At 40.3% G+C, this 19,765-nt stretch overlaps 1 protein-coding gene across 4 annotated transcripts in view; it reads right to left on the reverse strand.

Moving 5' to 3' along the window:
- sgip1a (SH3GL interacting endocytic adaptor 1a) overlaps positions 1 to 19,765 on the reverse strand; it is an 82,841-nt gene that overhangs the window by 56,001 nt on the left and 7,075 nt on the right. For all 4 annotated transcript variants that reach the window (XM_067596447.1, XM_067596449.1, XM_067596450.1 and 1 more), the window contains exons 2-3: positions 13,987 to 14,110; positions 7,622 to 7,666 (exon numbers count right to left, since the gene is read on the reverse strand). In XM_067596447.1, coding sequence (XP_067452548.1) covers positions 7,622 to 7,666; positions 13,987 to 14,029 — 88 coding nt within the window. In that variant the 5' untranslated portion in view covers positions 14,030 to 14,110. The remainder of the gene's footprint in view (positions 1 to 7,621; positions 7,667 to 13,986; positions 14,111 to 19,765) is intronic.

Here is a 19,765-nt window from a genome sequence, read left to right on the forward strand (position 1 = left end):
AAGACAAATAAATAAAACATTGTCTCCCTAAGATTTGTGTTATTTCTCACATCAACACAACAGCATAAATGTCATCAATGGGACACTGAACTATATTTAAATGTTTTTTTGCCTGAATTCTGCTTATTTATGGATATACAGAGACTTCTCCTGTTCCTTTCTTGTCATAAACCCTGACACAAAGGCACCCAAGGAGCCATCACAGTGATGACATTAGCAGCAGCCCTAACACTAGACTTGTTTTCTTATGATAAAACTACCACTGATTAAATTGGACCACACATCTTTGACAGCAAATCACCTACTGTTTTGACAGCAGGCTCCTCTAATCTCTGTGTGGACCCTGTCAGGCTGCAAACAGCATTCCTAGGCTGTTGGTTAATACTATGTGCTAATTCCTGCTTGTTTTTAATGTGCTATGTGTAATATTTCAGTATGAATAAAATCAGTACACTACTGATGGGGAGATAAGTAGCAACTATTGCATGGAAATTATTTTTATTATCATTTAGTCAAGGAAAATTACCTGCTACATTGAGTACAATGTGCAGATTTAATGTTCATTTTTAACTACTCTATATCATCAAACAGACTGAATAATGATCCTGTCAAATGCAAAAATACCTCAAAAAGTCATGTTTATCTGATGACATTTTTGACAAAGACATTTCTCAAACTGAATCCGATATGACATTCAGAGGAAACAGTTTGATTACACTGGAGAAGCTGCCACTGGATTACACAAACATGTTTGTTTATCTGGCTCTGAATCTTAGGCATCATTGCATAAGTGTGTGAGTGTGAGTGGGTGTGTCTGCACAGAGAACAAAATGGAATTTGGGAAGGTTGTTGTGAGGCTGTTCTGCTGCTGTGTCTATGAATGAATGGATGAATACGGTGTTATGGAGAGTACAAATGAGAACAAGCCAATTCATTTTGACTGCTTTTCCCTTCATCTCCTCCTCTCCTGAGTCTCTGTCCCTGCGTGTCTTTGTTGTGGGAAAGTTCATTTGGGTCTCTGTCAAACTTATTGTCAAGAACAACTACAATGGACCCATTCTACTGTGACACATTCAACAATGAGCTTTCCTCTGTGTCGACCACACTTTGTGAAGAAGACACACACACACACAAACAAGCACTTTGATGATTGAACAGACATCCACATGCATGCGTTTTTCATGCTGGCATTGTCTAATGTCGTGTTCGCATCCATGCACACTTGTCACTTCTCCAGAATACACACTGACGTCAGATGTAGCCTTGTCTACCAGCAACGCATCCTTTTGTAGATGTTACCATTAACACAAAATGTCTTCCAGTAAAAATGATTTGTAGATCTGTGACTCTGTGTAAGGCTGTGTTTATTCAAGACTCTTGACCAGAGCCACCAGATTAGACTAATACCAGGAATAACAGGGACTCAATTTATGACTCAGGACTAAGAATCAGTGGCACCAGTTGTTAAGTTTATTCAAAGTGACGGACGGCAGGGAGATACAATTATGCATTCTGCATTTCATATTCACAGAAGGTATGCTGCTCTGTTTCATACCATCATAAAATCTCTCCCAGGCTACCGAGGGCTGTTTCCGATGCATCAGCCCACATGAGTTATTATGCATTTGGCTGATGGCAAGACATCAAATTACTCATTTGGGTATGCGACAGGGTCAGTTCAGCAATCGTTGCACAAAAGGCTACGAGATGAAACATATAACATTAACAATTCCACGACAATTGAACAGGCCTGGTGCAACACTGGCCCCCGTCCTTTTTTTGTGCCTACTCGAACACAACAAATACCTATTTATTCAGAAATCAATGAAAAATTACATTTGGAAGCCTCTGCCCAGCTCATTACAAAAACAGACATGAGTCAGCCTTATGGTCGTTACCAGGGAAACCATATGACAGCAGAGTCCCTCTGAGTGAGAGTTGGAGCGTATTTGCTATGCGGGTAAATTGAGCAGAGTTGACCGCAGACATGCTGACTATTTGACATCATTGATCCTTCTCCATAGCATTTCCAAGTGATCACAGCAAAGTTTTTGTCATGGTAATGTTCTATAAACCACTGTGTTTGCGTCTGTTAGGTTAGTACAGTTGCATGTTTGTAATTATTGTATGATATGGTTAAACCTATTATTCATGTAAGCTAATGTTGCCAATGTTGTTGTAGGTAAGGTTGTGCGGCAGAAAGGAGAAAGAGAAAAACTGGAATATAACAAACCAATGTCTTTCAGTGTTTATTAGATATTCATTATCAACAGAATCATAAGCCTGTTATGACAAAGCTCATAATAGTGATGGGTTAATGTTAAGTTGTAGTGCAAGTGCTGGCACTAGACGCATCAACAACAGACTGGTTATTCCACAGGACTCTCTGCAGCAATATCATGATGCTTTCATTACAACTAAATTGAAAGAGATGTTATTTTATGCTGCAATGCTTTTGACAAGCTGAGTCAGTGGACATGACCCTCCATGCTTGCATGCATGACATGAGTTGAAACACAAAGACAGGTAATTTAGAGCTTAATTTGTTTTTAATTGTATCTTGGCAAAACCAGTACAATCATACTGATATAATGTAATTTATAGTGTAATGTAACGTAATGTATAGTGTAATTTGACAACCCCAATTCAGCTACAATGACACAAAAGCAAACAATTATCAAGTTATGGTTTAACATAAAGTCAGGTAATAGACCATTAAAGGAATGAAGTGGAGTCCGCCATATGGCCTAATGTCCTCTCTGACCTCTGCTCTGCAGCATTCCAGTTAAGGGTTTATCCAAGTTTCAGCCCAGCAAGCTCTAAGTACTCGGCCTCCCTGTGACAGTCTGATTCCTACTCCTAGTAACTAGGATTAACAAGACTACACATCTGAAGCCCTGCTAGTGGCCATGAGAGACCGTTCATTACACCCTACAAAATTGTAGGACAGAGTCAACAACATACTAACTATATATACTGAAGACATACTGACAACAATTAATTTTGCTATTCTTAGAGCCTTATCCGTACTGTGACCACAATGTTAACTTTCTCCTGATTGTGGTGCTGCGGGAAATGCCATGGGGTCATTAAAATTAAACGGGTTTTCCCATTGGGAACATAAATGTGCTCAGTTGTAACAGTCTACCGATATGATTATGAGATGTTTTGTGTACAAAGTTTACATTTTAGGCCAAGGGTGGAAACAGAGGAAGTGCCCAATATGTGAAATGTTTAGGCGCTAGGGAGCATGAGAAAATGTCATGGCCATCTGCCTAATAGATGCTGTGTGCAAGGGGAATGTTTTGGCTTGTTGGTAGTGCTAGAGGAAAAGTCAGAGGGTCATTATATGCATTAGGATTCATCCTTTGGTGATAAGGAATATCCATAGTAAACTGCACAGTAATCTGTCCATTGGTTTTCAAGAGATACACTGTCCTTATGCCGTTAGAAATGTAAGTGTTTTATTAAACTTCACTATTGTGTCACTTAATATATCTGCCACCTCTTTTAGCTCCTACCCTCACAGTCCAATGGGATTATGAATCCCACGCTATACTGGCATGATTATCTTCAGGAGAGCTGAGTAAACTTCCAGTGAAACAACCACCACACAAGTTCAGGCTCTAGTGATTACAAGAAAGCACACAAGAACTTAATAGTAGAATTTAATAGTAATACAGTTACTATTAAATCTGCCTAGCAATTAAATATACACACTATGCACCACAAGCAGAGATCCCACGATATTAATTCAGAAAATTATCATGATATGTGGTAAGTATGATACATGATAAGTACTTTTAGATTGATATAAAATATACTTGGAGAGGGTCTTTTAAGGAAAAAATAATTCATAGAGGTTTTTTTTCTGAAAGTATGATGGATTTTTGGTTTTGCCGGAAGTAATTTTCATCATGCTCATTTGGAGGTCACAGTTTACCAACTGTTTTATTTAGCACAACATCCCTGTCTCTATCTACTATATTGTGTCTAGAGGGAAGGGGGTTGTCATTCCTGAGACTAGCACAAACTATCAAATTCATGCTTCTGTCCTTTTTGAACTAAAATTAAGTAATCTCTCCATGTCTTCTACCCCATGTGTTACCCAGGGACAACCATGCTGGCCATTGCATGGGACTTTAAAAAGCAGAGCTAACAAGGATTAGCTTCCAATTTTAACACCTGACTGTAATCCTGCCCTCACACAGTCCATGCTAAGCCTGTGCTAGCCATGTAAATGGAAAGGAAGTTGTTTGTGGACTGTTTTTTTCCCTTGCAACTGTTACCTAATAACCTGGCACCTGGCTCGTGACAAATGTAGTCAATGACAGGACAGCACACTTGTAGGAGAAGAGGTGGGGGTTGGTGGGGCAGGCAATCACAGGCTTGAAGTAAAGCTGGAGAATTTTATATTAAAAAGACTCAGTGTGTAATCCAACTGCTTCTGCCAGTGTAGTATTCTTGTGTTTCAGATTTTGTATCAGGGGACAATACTGTACATAAAACTGAATCAAGGATTTGTATACATCTATGCAATGCAACATGGAAGGGGGACCACATACTATCCCATCTTACTGATCAATGCTGTGCAAGAGCTAGGCTTTACCTTCAATATACTTATTGGTTAATAAACAATAATTAACCATATACTAAAGGGGAAAAAACAGAATGAGTGGTGAGAAAGGTGGGTGTGTGCTGCAAACACAGCTCCATCCAAACTCCAACAAGGACAAAACGGATGTGGCCTTCTGTACCACATGATATTTTTATTAGCCACCTAAACTAATTAAAATATGATTCACTCAATTTAAATTTATATCTACTCCCAACTAAACACAGCAGACCAGTAAACATAGATCTATATTTACCATGCATTACCCGTTAACAGACAGAATGGACATGAAAAAATGAGAAACTCGTTTGGACAGTTGTGAAGTTCAACAGATCACCAATAACGTGGTTACATGTTTTTAAACAGTTTTCAGTGGATTATATGAGGTAAGAACTAGGGATGTGCAGAGAGCCCAGTATTTGTATTTGTACCTGTATTTGTTGATATAGCAAAATTATTTGTATTTGTATTTGAATAAAAGTGGAAATAGGCGTGAAAATCCAGTTTTTGTTTTTATTACACTTTTAATTTTAGGATACTAAAGTGTTGAAATAAGTATTCATCAATAAACTATCTTGAGAAGGAGGTCCGCACACCAAGTCTCGAACTCGAGTCTCTCAGATCATAGATGACTGTGCTGACTGAACTGAGCTAAAACTCTGCTCCATGCCACTCCATAGACAGACCTGTAGCTATTTATACACCCATAACAACAACAGCATAGCATGTAAAGTGTAGGGAAGAACTTCAAAGGCAATTATTGCTTTGCACTTTTCATTTATTTCCTATTTTTTTACAACCTAACGGAAAGAGGGGGAACAATATGCTATAGAGAGTCCCTTGAAAGTACTTTGTGCATGTCCGTACCTCAGTTTTGTCTCTGGGGAACACCCCCAACTCCGGAAGTGATGTCCAAATAAGGAAATATGCGTCATGCAACAGGTAGATGTGACCCCCCTTGTTGAGACCCGCTAATAGACATAACACAGTGGAGCAGAGGAGAGAGACTGCGATAGCGATGTAACCGACCCGCATGCTGTTATTTGATGGGTTTTTTTTTCCTTCCCGAAAACAAATCATTTTTAAAATATTTGTACGAAATAAATATTTGTAAAAATCCACTATTTTTTCTTTTCCGAATACTGTATTCAGATTCAGCTCCACCCCTAGTAAGAACTCCCTATTTGGATGTATAGTGTGGCAGTGATCCATTTAGTTTTTTACTTTATTTGGGGACTGCCCATTGGTCCAAATGCCCATTATACCGAAAACCCAATAGTTCGAAAAATGTAGAAAGTATTTCAAACTATTGGGGTTTCAGAATAGTGGGCCATCAGACCAATGGCATGGCACCCTTTATTTTTATGTGTCTTACAGTCCAGTTCACTGCTTTACTATTCTACCCTGTCTGCAAACCAAATTTCCCTTATAGCACGGTGATGTTTGATTTACTGACTTAATCTGTTTTCATCAAATTTCACAACTTAACGGCCACTTCTGCAAGATGTAGAAATGTTGGCTAAGCAAACATAACAACATCCTCCATGGCATCTTAGCAGAAATGTGCAACACACTTCAAGCCAGTAGGCTCAGCATTCAAAATGAGAAAAAAATGTGGTTTGGGACTGTGAATTAAATATGACTGAGAACTGATGAAAATCACCAAGTCCAAACTAATGGAAACTACAAACTATCAGAAAAGCTGTCACTAAAATTTACTGTCCAAAATCAATATGCAGGTACCACCCTTTATTCCTGAACATGTTTTATTCTGTTGTGTGAAGGCAAAGAGAGCCAACAGCACATGAACAGGGAGCAATCACATCATTCCTGCCTAAACACCGATAGAAAGACACCACCACAGATACACGAAAGCAACCAGACAACCAGTTAATGAGATTCTTCCTAGGCAGCAGACACACTTGGATGGAGTCACTAAATGCATCGGAATAAACAGGCTTCAAGAACACTATCATCCTTCTTTTTGGAACTTAGACAAAAAATAATCATCTAAAGGAAATATACTTGTGTGCAGATGGCTAATGTTGATTTTTTTATTATATGTACACTGCCTCAAAATGTTGCCTAGGCATCATGGACTGAAAGCTTACATAACTCAAGGTTGATTCAGTGAAAAGCAACATTTCTAGGTTGTTCCGGTCAAATACATAGCCATGACATGTTAAATATAGGATGCCTAAACAACATGAAGATAAGAAATAAAAGATATCATATGAAACGTATGGAGAGTTTCGTGTGCCAGCTGCAGAGCTGTAGGGATTCATGCCTACATCACTGGCCTTCCCCCTGATGATGCTATCAATTAAAGGGACATGAAACTAAAACAGTCGTCAACTCTCTTTTTCCTCACTATGCTAAACCTAACAGTGATGGATCAGTCCAACTATGGGTGGGCACAAATGCATGCATGCACCCACCCATACAGATATGCGATCCACACGCAAATACTGGGTAAAATGGCAATGTGAGGAGATACACAGTAGAGTCATACAGCACTATGTGTATATGTGTGTGTGTGTGTGTGTGTGTGTGTGTGTGTGTGTGTGTGTGTGTGTGTGTGTATGTGCATGTGTTTCAGAGTACACCATACAAAGAGAATTTATACAAGTGAGCCAGCTGGGCACATAAGCCCTCCTGCACAATAAATCCAAATAATCCTTTACGATGGGAAGTGGGAAAGGGGGGGTGGACAACATATACACACAGACACAAACTCACAAAAGGTACACACGGTTCAATTAGCCTCGCCATTGTGCATCTGTGGTAGACATTCAGTGTCTGTGCCCTTTTCCCAAGAATAACATGCAAGTCACCGGAATGTATGCACTCAAAATAGCAGGGCGGCTTATGACATTTGAACCTCCCAAACACACACACACACGCTTGCCAGCAGATGAAGCGGTGTAGGACAAGGACATAAAGGGGGGATTACCCTGAATTACAACAGAAAGGGGGACAGTATATTAATCAAAAATGTCATCGTACCTTCCATCATGGTTGCAGATTTGCATTCCTCTATCTCCAAGGAGCCTGAAATGAAAGCAGGAGGTGTGGGGGGAGAAGAGAAGAAGCCCCCGGTTATCAGAAAGATACAGTAAAATTGATGGGCAGCAGAGCAGCCGTGTGCGTGTGGCTAACGCCCTGGCTAACTGTGAGCCTCCGACACCCCCAGACGTCGCCTGTCAACTAGCCAAAGAGGGAGAGAGATACAGAGAGAGATAGAAAGAGAGAGAGAGAGAGAGAGAGAAGAGAGAGGAGGGGTAGGGGCCTGGCCGGGCTAGCTGCCGATCAGAGCTGGGGCTTAAGCCATGGATGCTGCTACTGCTGCTCCTGCTGCTGCTGCTGCTGCTACTGCGGCTCTAACCTACACATTCAGCCGAGGATGCTGAGAGGTGGGGGAAAAGCTAACTGGAGGAAAAAAAATAAATAAATGAAGCAGGGTAGAGAGAGGGAGAGAGGCAGAGAGACTGAGAGGGTGGGAGGGAGTTTGTGTGTGTATGTGTGTGTCAGGGAGGGGGGTGGTAGTGTTGAGGAGGGGCGGAGGCAGTTTGCTGAGGTCATAGATGGGCTCAGCCAATCCCTGCGGCTCTTTGTGGAGTCACATGGCTTACAGCTTGAATCTCCTGACACCATAGCCCAAGAGAACACTACATTAGTAACCTCTCTTGCTTAACAAATAACTGTACGGATACACTAAATACACACACACATTTACACATGCAAATAGAGGCACAGACAAAGCCAACAGACATGTACAGAGTAAATACAGAGGATACACAAATGCACAAAATACACACACAAACACACACACACACACACACAAACATGCACCCCTCCCCTTCACCCTACCTTATGTCAGTGCAGTGTGCCGAGCCTGCCCAGTGGTGAATGACAATTATTTGCTCACGGAGAGAATAACGTGCAGGTGTGAGCCAAGTGACAACCCATGTTTAGCACACACGCAACGCAGGCTCTATTATAAACACACCACTGCACAAAATATTTGCCCTGCACCTTCTCTCACAGTGACTATTCCTGTAGTAGCTGCTCGTGTGTGCCTGCCTCTGTGTCCCGCCCTCCTTAGAATATCGGTGTGGTTTCACTCTGCCCTTTCTTTCTCTCCTCCTCTCACCGTTCCCTCCCACCTTCCCTTCACTCTGCCAGCCTGTTTCACTCTGCTGTCTCTCTGTGCCTCTGTGCTTTCCCACTGCACCGGGACGAGGATCGATCAGCGTGACGTCATGGCAACGCAGGCTACAAATGCAACCAACAAGCAGGAAGGGCTGATGACAGACTGGCCCCTGGAGAGGGGTGTGTGCTTGTGTGTGTGTGTGTGTGTTTGCTGATTAATTTTCTATTAGAGGGTGGAGAGAAAGAGAAAGAGAGAGAGAGGGGGGGTGAATGTTTATGTGGACAAACCAAAGAGCAGAGGAGACTTACAATTAGGCAAACCTGGAAAACAACAACAAGAAAAGAAACAGTAAAGTGACATTTGGCCATGAACCAGGAATGAATACAGCAACAATTGTAATCTATTACTATCATTATCATTAGCTGTATTAGTGGCAGTGTTCTGTATTGTGTATCTGTAATATTATACAGTTACCAGTATGTATTTTTCATATAGAAAGCAACATGACATACAAACATACATACACCTACATATGACAACAAAGACTTGTTGCTACAAATATTTGAGTTCAGTAGTAATATGCATTTATTCCAAAACACTGAAGTCCCTTTTTGGTATAGCCTAAATCATAAGAATACATTTCCTCATATTTAAACCTAATTTATTTATTCTGTTTTGAATATACACGATCCGACACAGACAATGCAGCCAGAAAGAAAAAATAAACATATAAAAATTTAAAAAGCAAAAGCAATAAAATGTGTAAAAATGAAATGAATAAAAGGAATCCACAAACAGAATGACGACACTCAGTTTGTCCATACACAAATGCTGTGAATATCAAACACAGATACAGTTCTTGTGTCAAGGAATCCTACATAGGCTTTCAGGAGGTTCATGGAGGAACCCCACATCTACTCAATGTCCTTGGGTTTTCCCTGCATTGGAAATCCAACATTTGCCACAGAAAAACACTTGATACTAAAGTGCTTTTAACCACAGGCTGAGAGTTGTTTTTTCTGTAGTCTTTCCTAATATTACTCAGTGAGTCTGATTAAAATTGAGAGAAATCTGTGGGAAAACTTTATGAGCAAAGTGCATTTCCAGATTGTGTATGACTTACTAGGAAATCCATGTAATCATTTATAGCTGTGGCAGTTCACAAAAAAGAAATAGTAAGCCATATCTAATTGGAAAATATGTGTAAACAAAATATTCGGTCTTAGGGGCTGACAGAGATAGAGGTGTATGGGGATTGTTCACATATACTATACATTTGTATAGACACATATGCATATATGGATGTATACTATCTACACTATGTGTTTATGTGTATTTTCATTTTCTCCAGAGCAACAGGGTATCTCTCTCCCCCTCTTCTTTCTTCTGTCATGCTTTAACCAGAGCCAGCCATGTGCCTCTACGTGCCTGATGCATCCTCCTAAGTCATGCTTAAGCCCCCCCCCCCTCGCCAAATGTCTTTCTCTTGATCATCTATCACTACTTCTTCCCTTTTCATTTGCTGATTTCTTCCCCCTTTTCCCTGTTTTCACCATTATTTTGTCAAGATGCCTCCATGTGGCCCACTCTGTCACTTGCCTCCTCCCTCCTTTCATCACACTGTCTCTCCCTGCCCAGCTCCTCTGTCTCAACACCCAGCAGATGCTCCCAAGGAGGGGGTCCCCACCCCCCAACCCTGCCCCCAGCTTTAACTCCCTTCCCCCTCATATTTCATTCTCTTACTCACTCCAAAGCTGTATCTACTGACTTCCTTGGCCTCTCCCCTTTTTGATTTAGTTCTGCACCCTCCCTTCCTTTTGGCTTTTTATCTACCTCATCATTTATGCTCTCTCCTCATATCTATTTCCCATCACTTTCTCTCTCTCCCTCTCCCATTTTCTTCTAAATCATTCCTCTTGTCTCATACCTGCTCACTTGCCTTGGCTGCTAGATAACCAGCAACTTCTCCTGTACTGCCATCTAGTGTTCACTTAGACTAAGGCAGGATATTTTCGATTGCACTGGTGTTATGGCTTCACTGCCGAGGAGTTGTGGATGTTTGCTCATACAGTGCACTGTACTACCATCTGCACACTGTACTGGGCATGTCTGTGATAACAAAGCTGATATCTGGAGGTATGTACAGTGATTATGCAGCTGACTCATGCTACCAGGACAGCTAGTGGAGGAGTGTAGAATAAGGGAAGAGGAAGGGAGGGGGATTTGCTATATAAAGCCTAATGCCCTATAAGCTATGTTTTGGAGCTGCAGCAGAGGAGCAGCATGAATAAAGATACACACTTCTGCCTATTAATATGGAGAAGAACAGACAATCACACCTACCAACAGCTCAACATATCAGGGAGAGGGGCCATTCATGACAAATTTGATGAGTGGTTTTGCCAACACTTTTTAACTTCCCACTCATATGCACACCAATATTGTCCAAATTGCCAAAATCCAATCGCACCTAAAAATATTGCACAATAACTGTCAAAATTGTCACCTTAAAGGCAAAACATATTGAAGTTTGGCATAAAGTTGGACTTATTCCCATATGAATGTCATCATGAGACTTTAATTTGATGTGATGTTTTTAAATAAATAATTTGATCCAATTTGCTAAATTTTTAATTGTAAAGAAGAAAAAATTATGTAAAACCTTTACTAGTTTTGTTGACTGAAGTAAAATGTTTTAAACTTTTCACAGTAAGCCCTTTAAGTAAGTCTTCCATAGTTGAGATGCAGAGGACAAGCTGTTTTATTTGCTGTAAGAATGGAAACTTCTAACTGGGCCTAAAACGAATAAGGGTTTATAAAATTGGCTGTTGTGAGGGATGTTTTTAGAGAATACTGGGGTGAAATGGATGAAATGAAATATGGTGAGAAAGAAAATAAATTAACAGAAGCCCTCTGACATTTGTAGAGTATGTGCTGAAAGTCTTGAAAGGGGTAGAGAAAAGTAAAATGTCCAAAATAATTGAAATCTGTCTGCTGAGAACATATTTAGACCTGAATGTTCTTGCAGTATTTAAAGAGGTTATATTGAGGGTTCTGGGTATAATGAAAGAGTGTAAATCCAGACAAAAAAGGCAGTGAAGTCATAGCCATAGGTGAAACATCTCAGATCTAATCTCTTAAGATATCACACATATGTTCCAGTTGACAGTTAGGCCTAACATTTTGCAAACCCTCCTTTTAGACTGCCCATGCTATTCTCCTCTGTATACTATTAGTTATGTCTAGGTTAGGTGTTTGCTAACATTATTGATTTAATTGCTCACAAACAGATAATCATTAATAGTCAGTCAGTCCATTAAAAATGCAAAACAGCTTTAGTATGCCTCAGTATGTCACTTTGCTTTTGACTTTTTGTTATTTTTTTGCTGCTATAGATAGCTTTAAAACAGTGCAGCCACATTAAAAAATATTGTTGTTGTTAATGCTGTCCTTGTGTACTTTAGTATGTCATGTGATGGACATGCCATGTGACACTATTAGCCTCTGAACTAGAAACAGAAGCTTAAAAATACAAACTGAGGGCAACGTCTTTGTCTTTTGTCACTTTGTGAAAATTGACATCAATATAACCTTACAATGTTACAGGTAGAGTCAGTCATTCTGGAGAAAGAGTGTTGATATTCGAACTAAACACCCAAACAAATACACCCCTCCCTTTGTGCTCCCTCAGAAGCTCCACCCCCCAAATTCATGGATGCGCATTACCAAGGCACTGACCAAAAAAGAAATATGGCAGAGTCCAGAGTGATGCGTCAGCTGTAGAGTCACTTCTGTTCCTCTCACACATTATCACGAGCAGAAAAAAAATTTTGTTTCATGTGAGCACATCAGTCGATCCACACTTTCTGCAGCCTCCCCACTTCTCACTTGACCTGCGTTCAGCGTCTCTGTCCACAGAAGCGGCTGTCTGTTAGCTGCAGCTCCTGGGGAGCTGAGAGGACAGCAGCCGGACAAACTGCCTTCACCAGGCTGACTAATAGCAGAAATTTACTGAATGACAATATTTTGCATATCAGCTCCAGGGGAAGAAATAGACAGTGTTTGTATTTACTGATTCATTGATACGGTTAATACAGTAAATTCAACACATATACAGCGGGATATTTATGTGATTTAAACAGCTGCCTGCTCAGATTTCGCTTCACTAAACACGACAGAAACAGACTCAGAGAGTAAAAAAATATGGTGGGTCTCCATGAGACTGTTCAGATTCAGTGTGGACTGACATACTTAATAAAATGGAAGCCTATTTGTTCCGTGAGAAAACACTTTCTATGTGAATTAGCCACAACCTCCCCCTCTCTCCAGTTCGCCAGCCCTCCCCCACCATTCAACAGGTGCTGGAGACTGTCATGTCACACAGATAGCTGCTCTGATGATTTCACCTATCCTGTGACCAAGCATGAACACCTCCTGCTGATCGGCTGGAATAGATTTGTGTGGCTCGGTCTGAGCCACTTTGTTTCCCCATTTACAGAGCCAGTGCTGTGCATGAACACTGGTTTTTTTGATGAGTATGAATATGAATGAATATTCAATGAATATGACAAAAAGTGTATTGAACAAGCTTTCTCCAGAATCACTGACTCTACCTTTAACTCAACATGGTGACCATGATCCAGTTGACTACATTACATAGCAGGCCAGTGGATCTGACATGCTCTCTCATAGGCACAACATGATTGATAATATGAAAATGATTGTCTTTGATCACTTAGCTTTGATATCAAAGCTCTAAGAGATTTGGAGTCAATTGAAACAAACAAAAAACAGTAGAGGAGAGCAAGAGAAAGTAGCAGAGCATGCAGCTTTAGGAAAATTAATTGTGTGTGATAATAAATGCATATTCTTCTCAATGACAGTACCAGACTGTTTTCTGTTGCACATACACACAAAAATGCATAAGCATGCATACACACACATCCACATATTATGGCAACAAAATAAAAGGTCAGTAAAAAGTGAAGGTGAATGACCACAATCACACACACTTACTACTACAGTAAAAAATTCATACACTCACAACCCATTTCACCATAGAGATCAGATAATCTAGAGTAAACCCTCTGAGGATATAAACACAAGAAAAAAGAAAAGTGACTTATATCTCTTGTTTTCAGGTATGTTAACAATCTACATTCTCACTGTTGAGGAGGTACTGTACTGTCGCACAAGAGACGGGTTGTACTTACTGTACCTGCAACGATGCGAAACCAGCCGGTACACAGCTCCTCAGCCATTTAGAAATCTCTCCATGGACCTCTTACCCCAGCCAGAGGGATGAGAAGGGAAGAGAATGAACAGAGGACAATGACGGTCTGCTGGAAAAAAGAAGGACACGAGGATGAGGACTAATCAAGGACTCTGCCTGCCTGAGCTACTGAGAGGACACACACAATGGTGCGGACACCAGCACATAAATTAACAACTGCAACTGCACTGGCAAAGGCATACACACTGCTATACACCAACATAAACCTGTGGAGAATACTAATGTGGCACAGTAGGCAATGAGTCCAGATTAGTCGGGCACTGAAAGGCGACATTTTTATAGTGTATGCAGACACACATATTGTGAATAGTTTTCCCTAATCATGTACAAATTCTGGAGTACTAACAGAAGACAAATATTTTAGACTGTATATATGCAAATAACAGATTTCACATTTTGTTATTCTCCGTGTCTACCACTTTGTTATGGTATTTCAAAAATCCAAAACTTTTCAACAGTCTGAATGTGCCTTTGAATAAGCAAAGCTATATATGATGTGTGTATTACTTTACTGACTTCATGTACTTTTAACTTCAGGTTCTTGATGCTCTCAACTCTCCCTGCATGTGAAAAAGAGGCGTCTTTGCGAGTTTCACGGAGTAAATTACAATTCAAGTTAACCTACAGTACTGAAGGTATGAAACCATGGTGAAATATTCATGAAGAAACAATATTCGCAAGTCAATCTTTTTTGTTTTCGTTTGGTTCTGCTGAAGACACAGCAATGTCAAAATATTAATGTTTGCACTATTAAAGGCTGCAAAGTAAATCAATGTCTTTTCTCACCTCTGACGTTTTCTATTCTGGACTTAAGCACCTGATTCTGCTGCACATCACCAGCAGAAAACTTCTTAAATATTTGTATATTAGAATATGTTGGTACGTGGTAAGTGTCAAACTAGGACTAATTGTTTGATTAAATCAGAAAATAAGATTAGATTAATATTCTAATCAAATGAAAATCTAGAAATTAGATTAATAAACCAAGAACTAAAAATTACATTTGGTGAATGCAGTTGCTGTTGATTTATTTCCCAATGAGTCCAAAAATGACACATGCTGTTGGCGCCATCTGCTGTTTACTTTAACACAGTACTCTATTCACTCACAAATACCTACCCTTTGATATACCTCTACATCTGCTCTTAACTTCTTCTTTTACAGAACAGAACAAGGACAGTAAAACATGGAGTTTGGCAATGACATCTATCAAGAAGACACACACATTCACACAGTAAAAAAAGAAATCCAGGTAAAAATTGTGATCTTTTCATGACAGATGCAGGATCTGCACAATCACATTAAGACTGGTTCACTGCAATACTAACCCCAGTATTAGTGATGACAGTCCCTGGTGATACAAATAAGATATAATAACTTAACGTTAAATAGATAAACTTGATACCTGCGATGACAATGACATTTCACTTTACTGTCACATTTAAGCAAAGTGCTACACAGTTCTGGGTCCTTATCTCAGTAAAACACTCTCTCCTGAGAGTGGCGCCGTCTCCTTTGCATTTAGACAGACAGCAGTTATTATTCAGAAATAGACTATGGGAAAGGATGCTCTTATTTGTGGCACATTTTATATACCTCCCAGATGGCAGAAACCTTTGTAAAGTAAGCTTGTTTATTTCAAAAGCAGCAAATGCAACAGGAAAGGAAACTCTACATTTCCATCCTAAACTCATCTATCTCTCTCATTCTCCTCTCTTCCATCCTTTACCTTGCATTTGTCTCTAACCACCCCCCACCTACCTTTACATCCACCTACCCACATACACCCTCCACCAGCCTCCCTCTGACCTATTTTCTCTCCACCTTTGCTCATGCCTTTCACCTGTGGAGGGCAGTATTGCCCTCATCTGGCTATTTTTCGGTGATGTCTCTTGGCATCTGTTTGCAGGTCTACAACAGTTTTTACCATCAGCAAAAATCAAAAGACAAATTTAAATGGGTCATCACTCTGCTATTGTATGAATACGGTTAAGAAAGGAAAGCTGCATTTAGCAGCAAACTGCAGTTATTATCTGGCAAGTAAAAAACCACTGGGAGTGGAGGGTGAGGTATGGTGATGCCAGTTCAGGTCCCTGAATTGCTTATCATTTATCAAATGTGTTCTAGTTCCATCTTCAATTTCCCCAAAATAGCAACCTTGCACAAACTGTGCTCCTCGCTTTGCACTAGCAACAGCTAGTGCTGAACTATTGTGATGATTAACTGATTAGACAATCAACAACAACAAAAAAAAGGAAATTACAATACCCGATTAATTATTTGTCAAATGAAAAGACCAAACATTTACAGATACAAATTTACAAATGTGAAGATTTGTTGCTTTTCTCTGTTGCAGACAAAATAAGAAATCTGGAGACATCAATTTAGGCTCTAGGGATGTAAGATGTATTTAAAGAAAAACACTAAACAATTTAACAAAAAATACTGAAGGATTAATCAACAGTCAAAAACACATTTGCAGCCGCAGTCGTAACACCGCCCAATCCTTGTTGGTGATTAGCTAATGGCTCATCAGACAGACAGACAGGCAGGCTGGACAAGACAAAGTTAAACAAAAGGGAGAGTGATACTGCATAGTATCACAATATAAAAAGTTCTGCCTGGATGCAGGACTTGCATCACCATTTTAATTTCAAAAAGCCCCATGATTCAGAAATATATAAAAAGAACCTGAAACCAATCCAATGAGGTCTTATCTTTTGCCACATTTATCAAGCTGAGCAGGATGATGACCCTTATTCAATGCTACAGGAATAGGGAAAACCCATTGGCACATGACTACACACTGATGTGAACCAAGCCAACAAGAAGTGATAAGGCTGGCAGTTCTCCTATCAAATCATCAGGTTAACCGGCAGCAGACACTAACATTACTCAATTAGCAGTGATATGTATGAATTCATTTTCATTCTATATTTTGTCACTTTTTACTAAAATAATCTATGGCACATAAACGGCTTCAATTTAACAAGAATGCCTTGCATTTATGATGACTCAACATTATGTTTTAACCTAGTTTCAGAGGTGTGTGTCTAATCAAAATAGATGTAGGCTATTAATGTCATTACTTTGAATTTCATGAGAAAGGTTTTTTCTTGATGCCATATTGTTTTAAATGTGAACCGCAGGCACCCTTACATGTGACACACCTCTCACGTATTACCTTGGTGGAGTTCTCTAAACTTAGCTTGAGGTATGTCAACACAGGACAGGTTTTATTTATTTTATTTTTTTTCAAATACGATGCCTGTAAGTGAACGTCATCTCTATACTGGGACCTCCCTGGGCTCATGTTGTAACTGTCACGTATCATGTCCCGAGGCCTTGTGCCATTTCCTGCACACTGCTGAAGCAACATCACAGCAATCCTCCACCCCGCTCCATCTTCTCCCACCCCCAAAGTGCCCTGATGAGGGATGATGATTAGGCAGCAGTCATTAAATGTACACAGACAAACACCCACCCACCGATTAGGCAGCATAGAGTGCAGTCAAACCAAAACAACATTCCACTCTGCGGCAGGGGAAGGCATGCAGGGCGATAAGGCGTGGTGATGGCAGGGTGCCATGTCGAGTGCCTACGTGCCATCCAGCCACTCATGATGCTCTCTGTCTGTTAGTGCTGCCAGCCAGACATACTGTTCTCTGTCATTACCCCACTTGCTGCCCTGCCCAGGGGGGGCAGACACACACACATACACACTACATCAAGCAGCAAGGTTTTCTGTGTAATTAGCACCCACTTTCTAATTACTTGATGATGCTGAGGAGTCTGTCAGCTCATAGGTGGATTTGATTTGTTTAGTCTGATGCCACTGGGGGGGGTATTATTTTGATTCTTAGCTTGATTTTCTTATAGTGAAACATGGGAGTAAGCTTGGAATGACACTGTTCTCAGAGACAAATAAACCATGTTTTCTTTCAAATCCGAGATGAGGGGATTAACCAGTCAGTGCTCTGTTAATTAGCTAGTTAGCATGTGTTGTGCTTAATATACAGTACCACTCAAAAGTTTGGACTCACCTTCCCATTAACTTACACTAAAGTGTGTCCAAACTTTTCACTGATACTGTAGCTGGCCACTTCGGAAGATTTTCAGTCAGATTACCTACATCTCTTATATTATTGTCTCAATTTGAGACTTGTAACAGAAAATAACAGTTTGGAATGACTACATTTCCTACTGCCTCGCTGCATTGTAGCACCAGTTTAATAAACACTGACAGCCAGGATGATTTTCTGACCCCAAACTTCACCCAGAGTTAACCCATTGTAACAAGCCCCCTCTGAAACCCCAGTCCTCCCCTGTAGCCTCAGAACATAGATGGAAAAGATGAGCTCATCCCTCTAATACTGTGCCGGTCTGGTCTGTGGTCTCCCCAATGGTCTCCAGGATGTCAACACTGGTCCGATATGTCCCTCGTACTCACACCAATTACCATTTCCACACAAGGCCCAAGCCTAAATAAACAGAGCCCAAACTTGCTATACAATCAGCTTATATCTATAAACAGTGGAGCAGTTTAAATTAGGCCACTCCCAAGAGTACCGGTCTTTGCTTAGACAGCCAGGCTGAGATGACAGAATGGAGCCAGATGAACTCACTGCAGGGATTTTCAAATGAGTATTTTAAAGACAACAGGAATAGCAAAGGCATGAGTTTTATACTCTGTAACAGCTTCTAGATATCACTTCCCTTTCGGAGTTCTGTTTAACAGGAAAATAACCCCCCCATAAAGAAGATATTGCCAACTGAAAGGCTCCTTGACCTCAAGTTAAGGTGGGAACAGGAAATCTCACAAAGTTGTGTCTGACAACTCACAAAGAAAAATCCCATTGCCCATAGCTGAATTAGATTTGGAAAAAAGGAAGAACTTGCCTACGCTTGCTCATTGCTCACTCCAGTTTGGCTGGACACCCACGAGAATGTTGCTAATATAGGTTATGTGTGTGTGTGTGTGTGTGCTTGTGTGCGTGTGTGCTATGACGTGCTGGTAGGAGCCTGGACAGGCCTCCCAATGACGCATTTAATATTGTACCCATAATTCATGATGCCTCTTAAAATAGGAGTGTAGATTTTTAAGATCTGCTCTATCTGACAGCATTTCAAAGTAGTGAGGACAATGAACCTGCCTCTGACATATTACAGGAGGTCATGAGACAGACTCAAAGTCTTCATGGAAAAAGGTAAATGTGTCATGACATAGTAAGGTTCACAACATTTAATGGTAAGGTTAAAAAAATGTAATATGGGACTATTCTCAAACTTTATAGGCCTCATAGCTCAACTAGGATATATACAACCCACAGATTCACCACACTTCCTGAGTCAGGATGGTAGAGGATCAGTAACACAGCAGAAAACTTCTACTACAGTGCAAAGTATGTGCGTATAAGTGTGTTTTTGCATGTGTCTAATGGGTTGAAGTGAATGGGTAATCCTGGCAGTAGTCACCCATTCTTTTAGTAGATTTCAGCTCCATTTTTACTGTAATTTCATTACATGGATAAGACAGAGTAGCTCCCTAAAGCAGGGCTCTTATAATTTGTCTCTGTTAGAGAAGACATGCAAGTACTCAAGGGCTCAGCCCCAATAGTAGATGCTGTGGCATTGTAGATACCACTTCTGTCTAATAGTTCTGCCCAATCAGAGCTGCAACTAATGATTATTTTCATTATTCATG

The sequence above is a fragment of the Thunnus thynnus genome, chromosome 8 (genome assembly GCF_963924715.1).
Source record: "Thunnus thynnus chromosome 8, fThuThy2.1, whole genome shotgun sequence".
Lineage (NCBI taxonomy): Eukaryota > Metazoa > Chordata > Actinopteri > Scombriformes > Scombridae > Thunnus > Thunnus thynnus.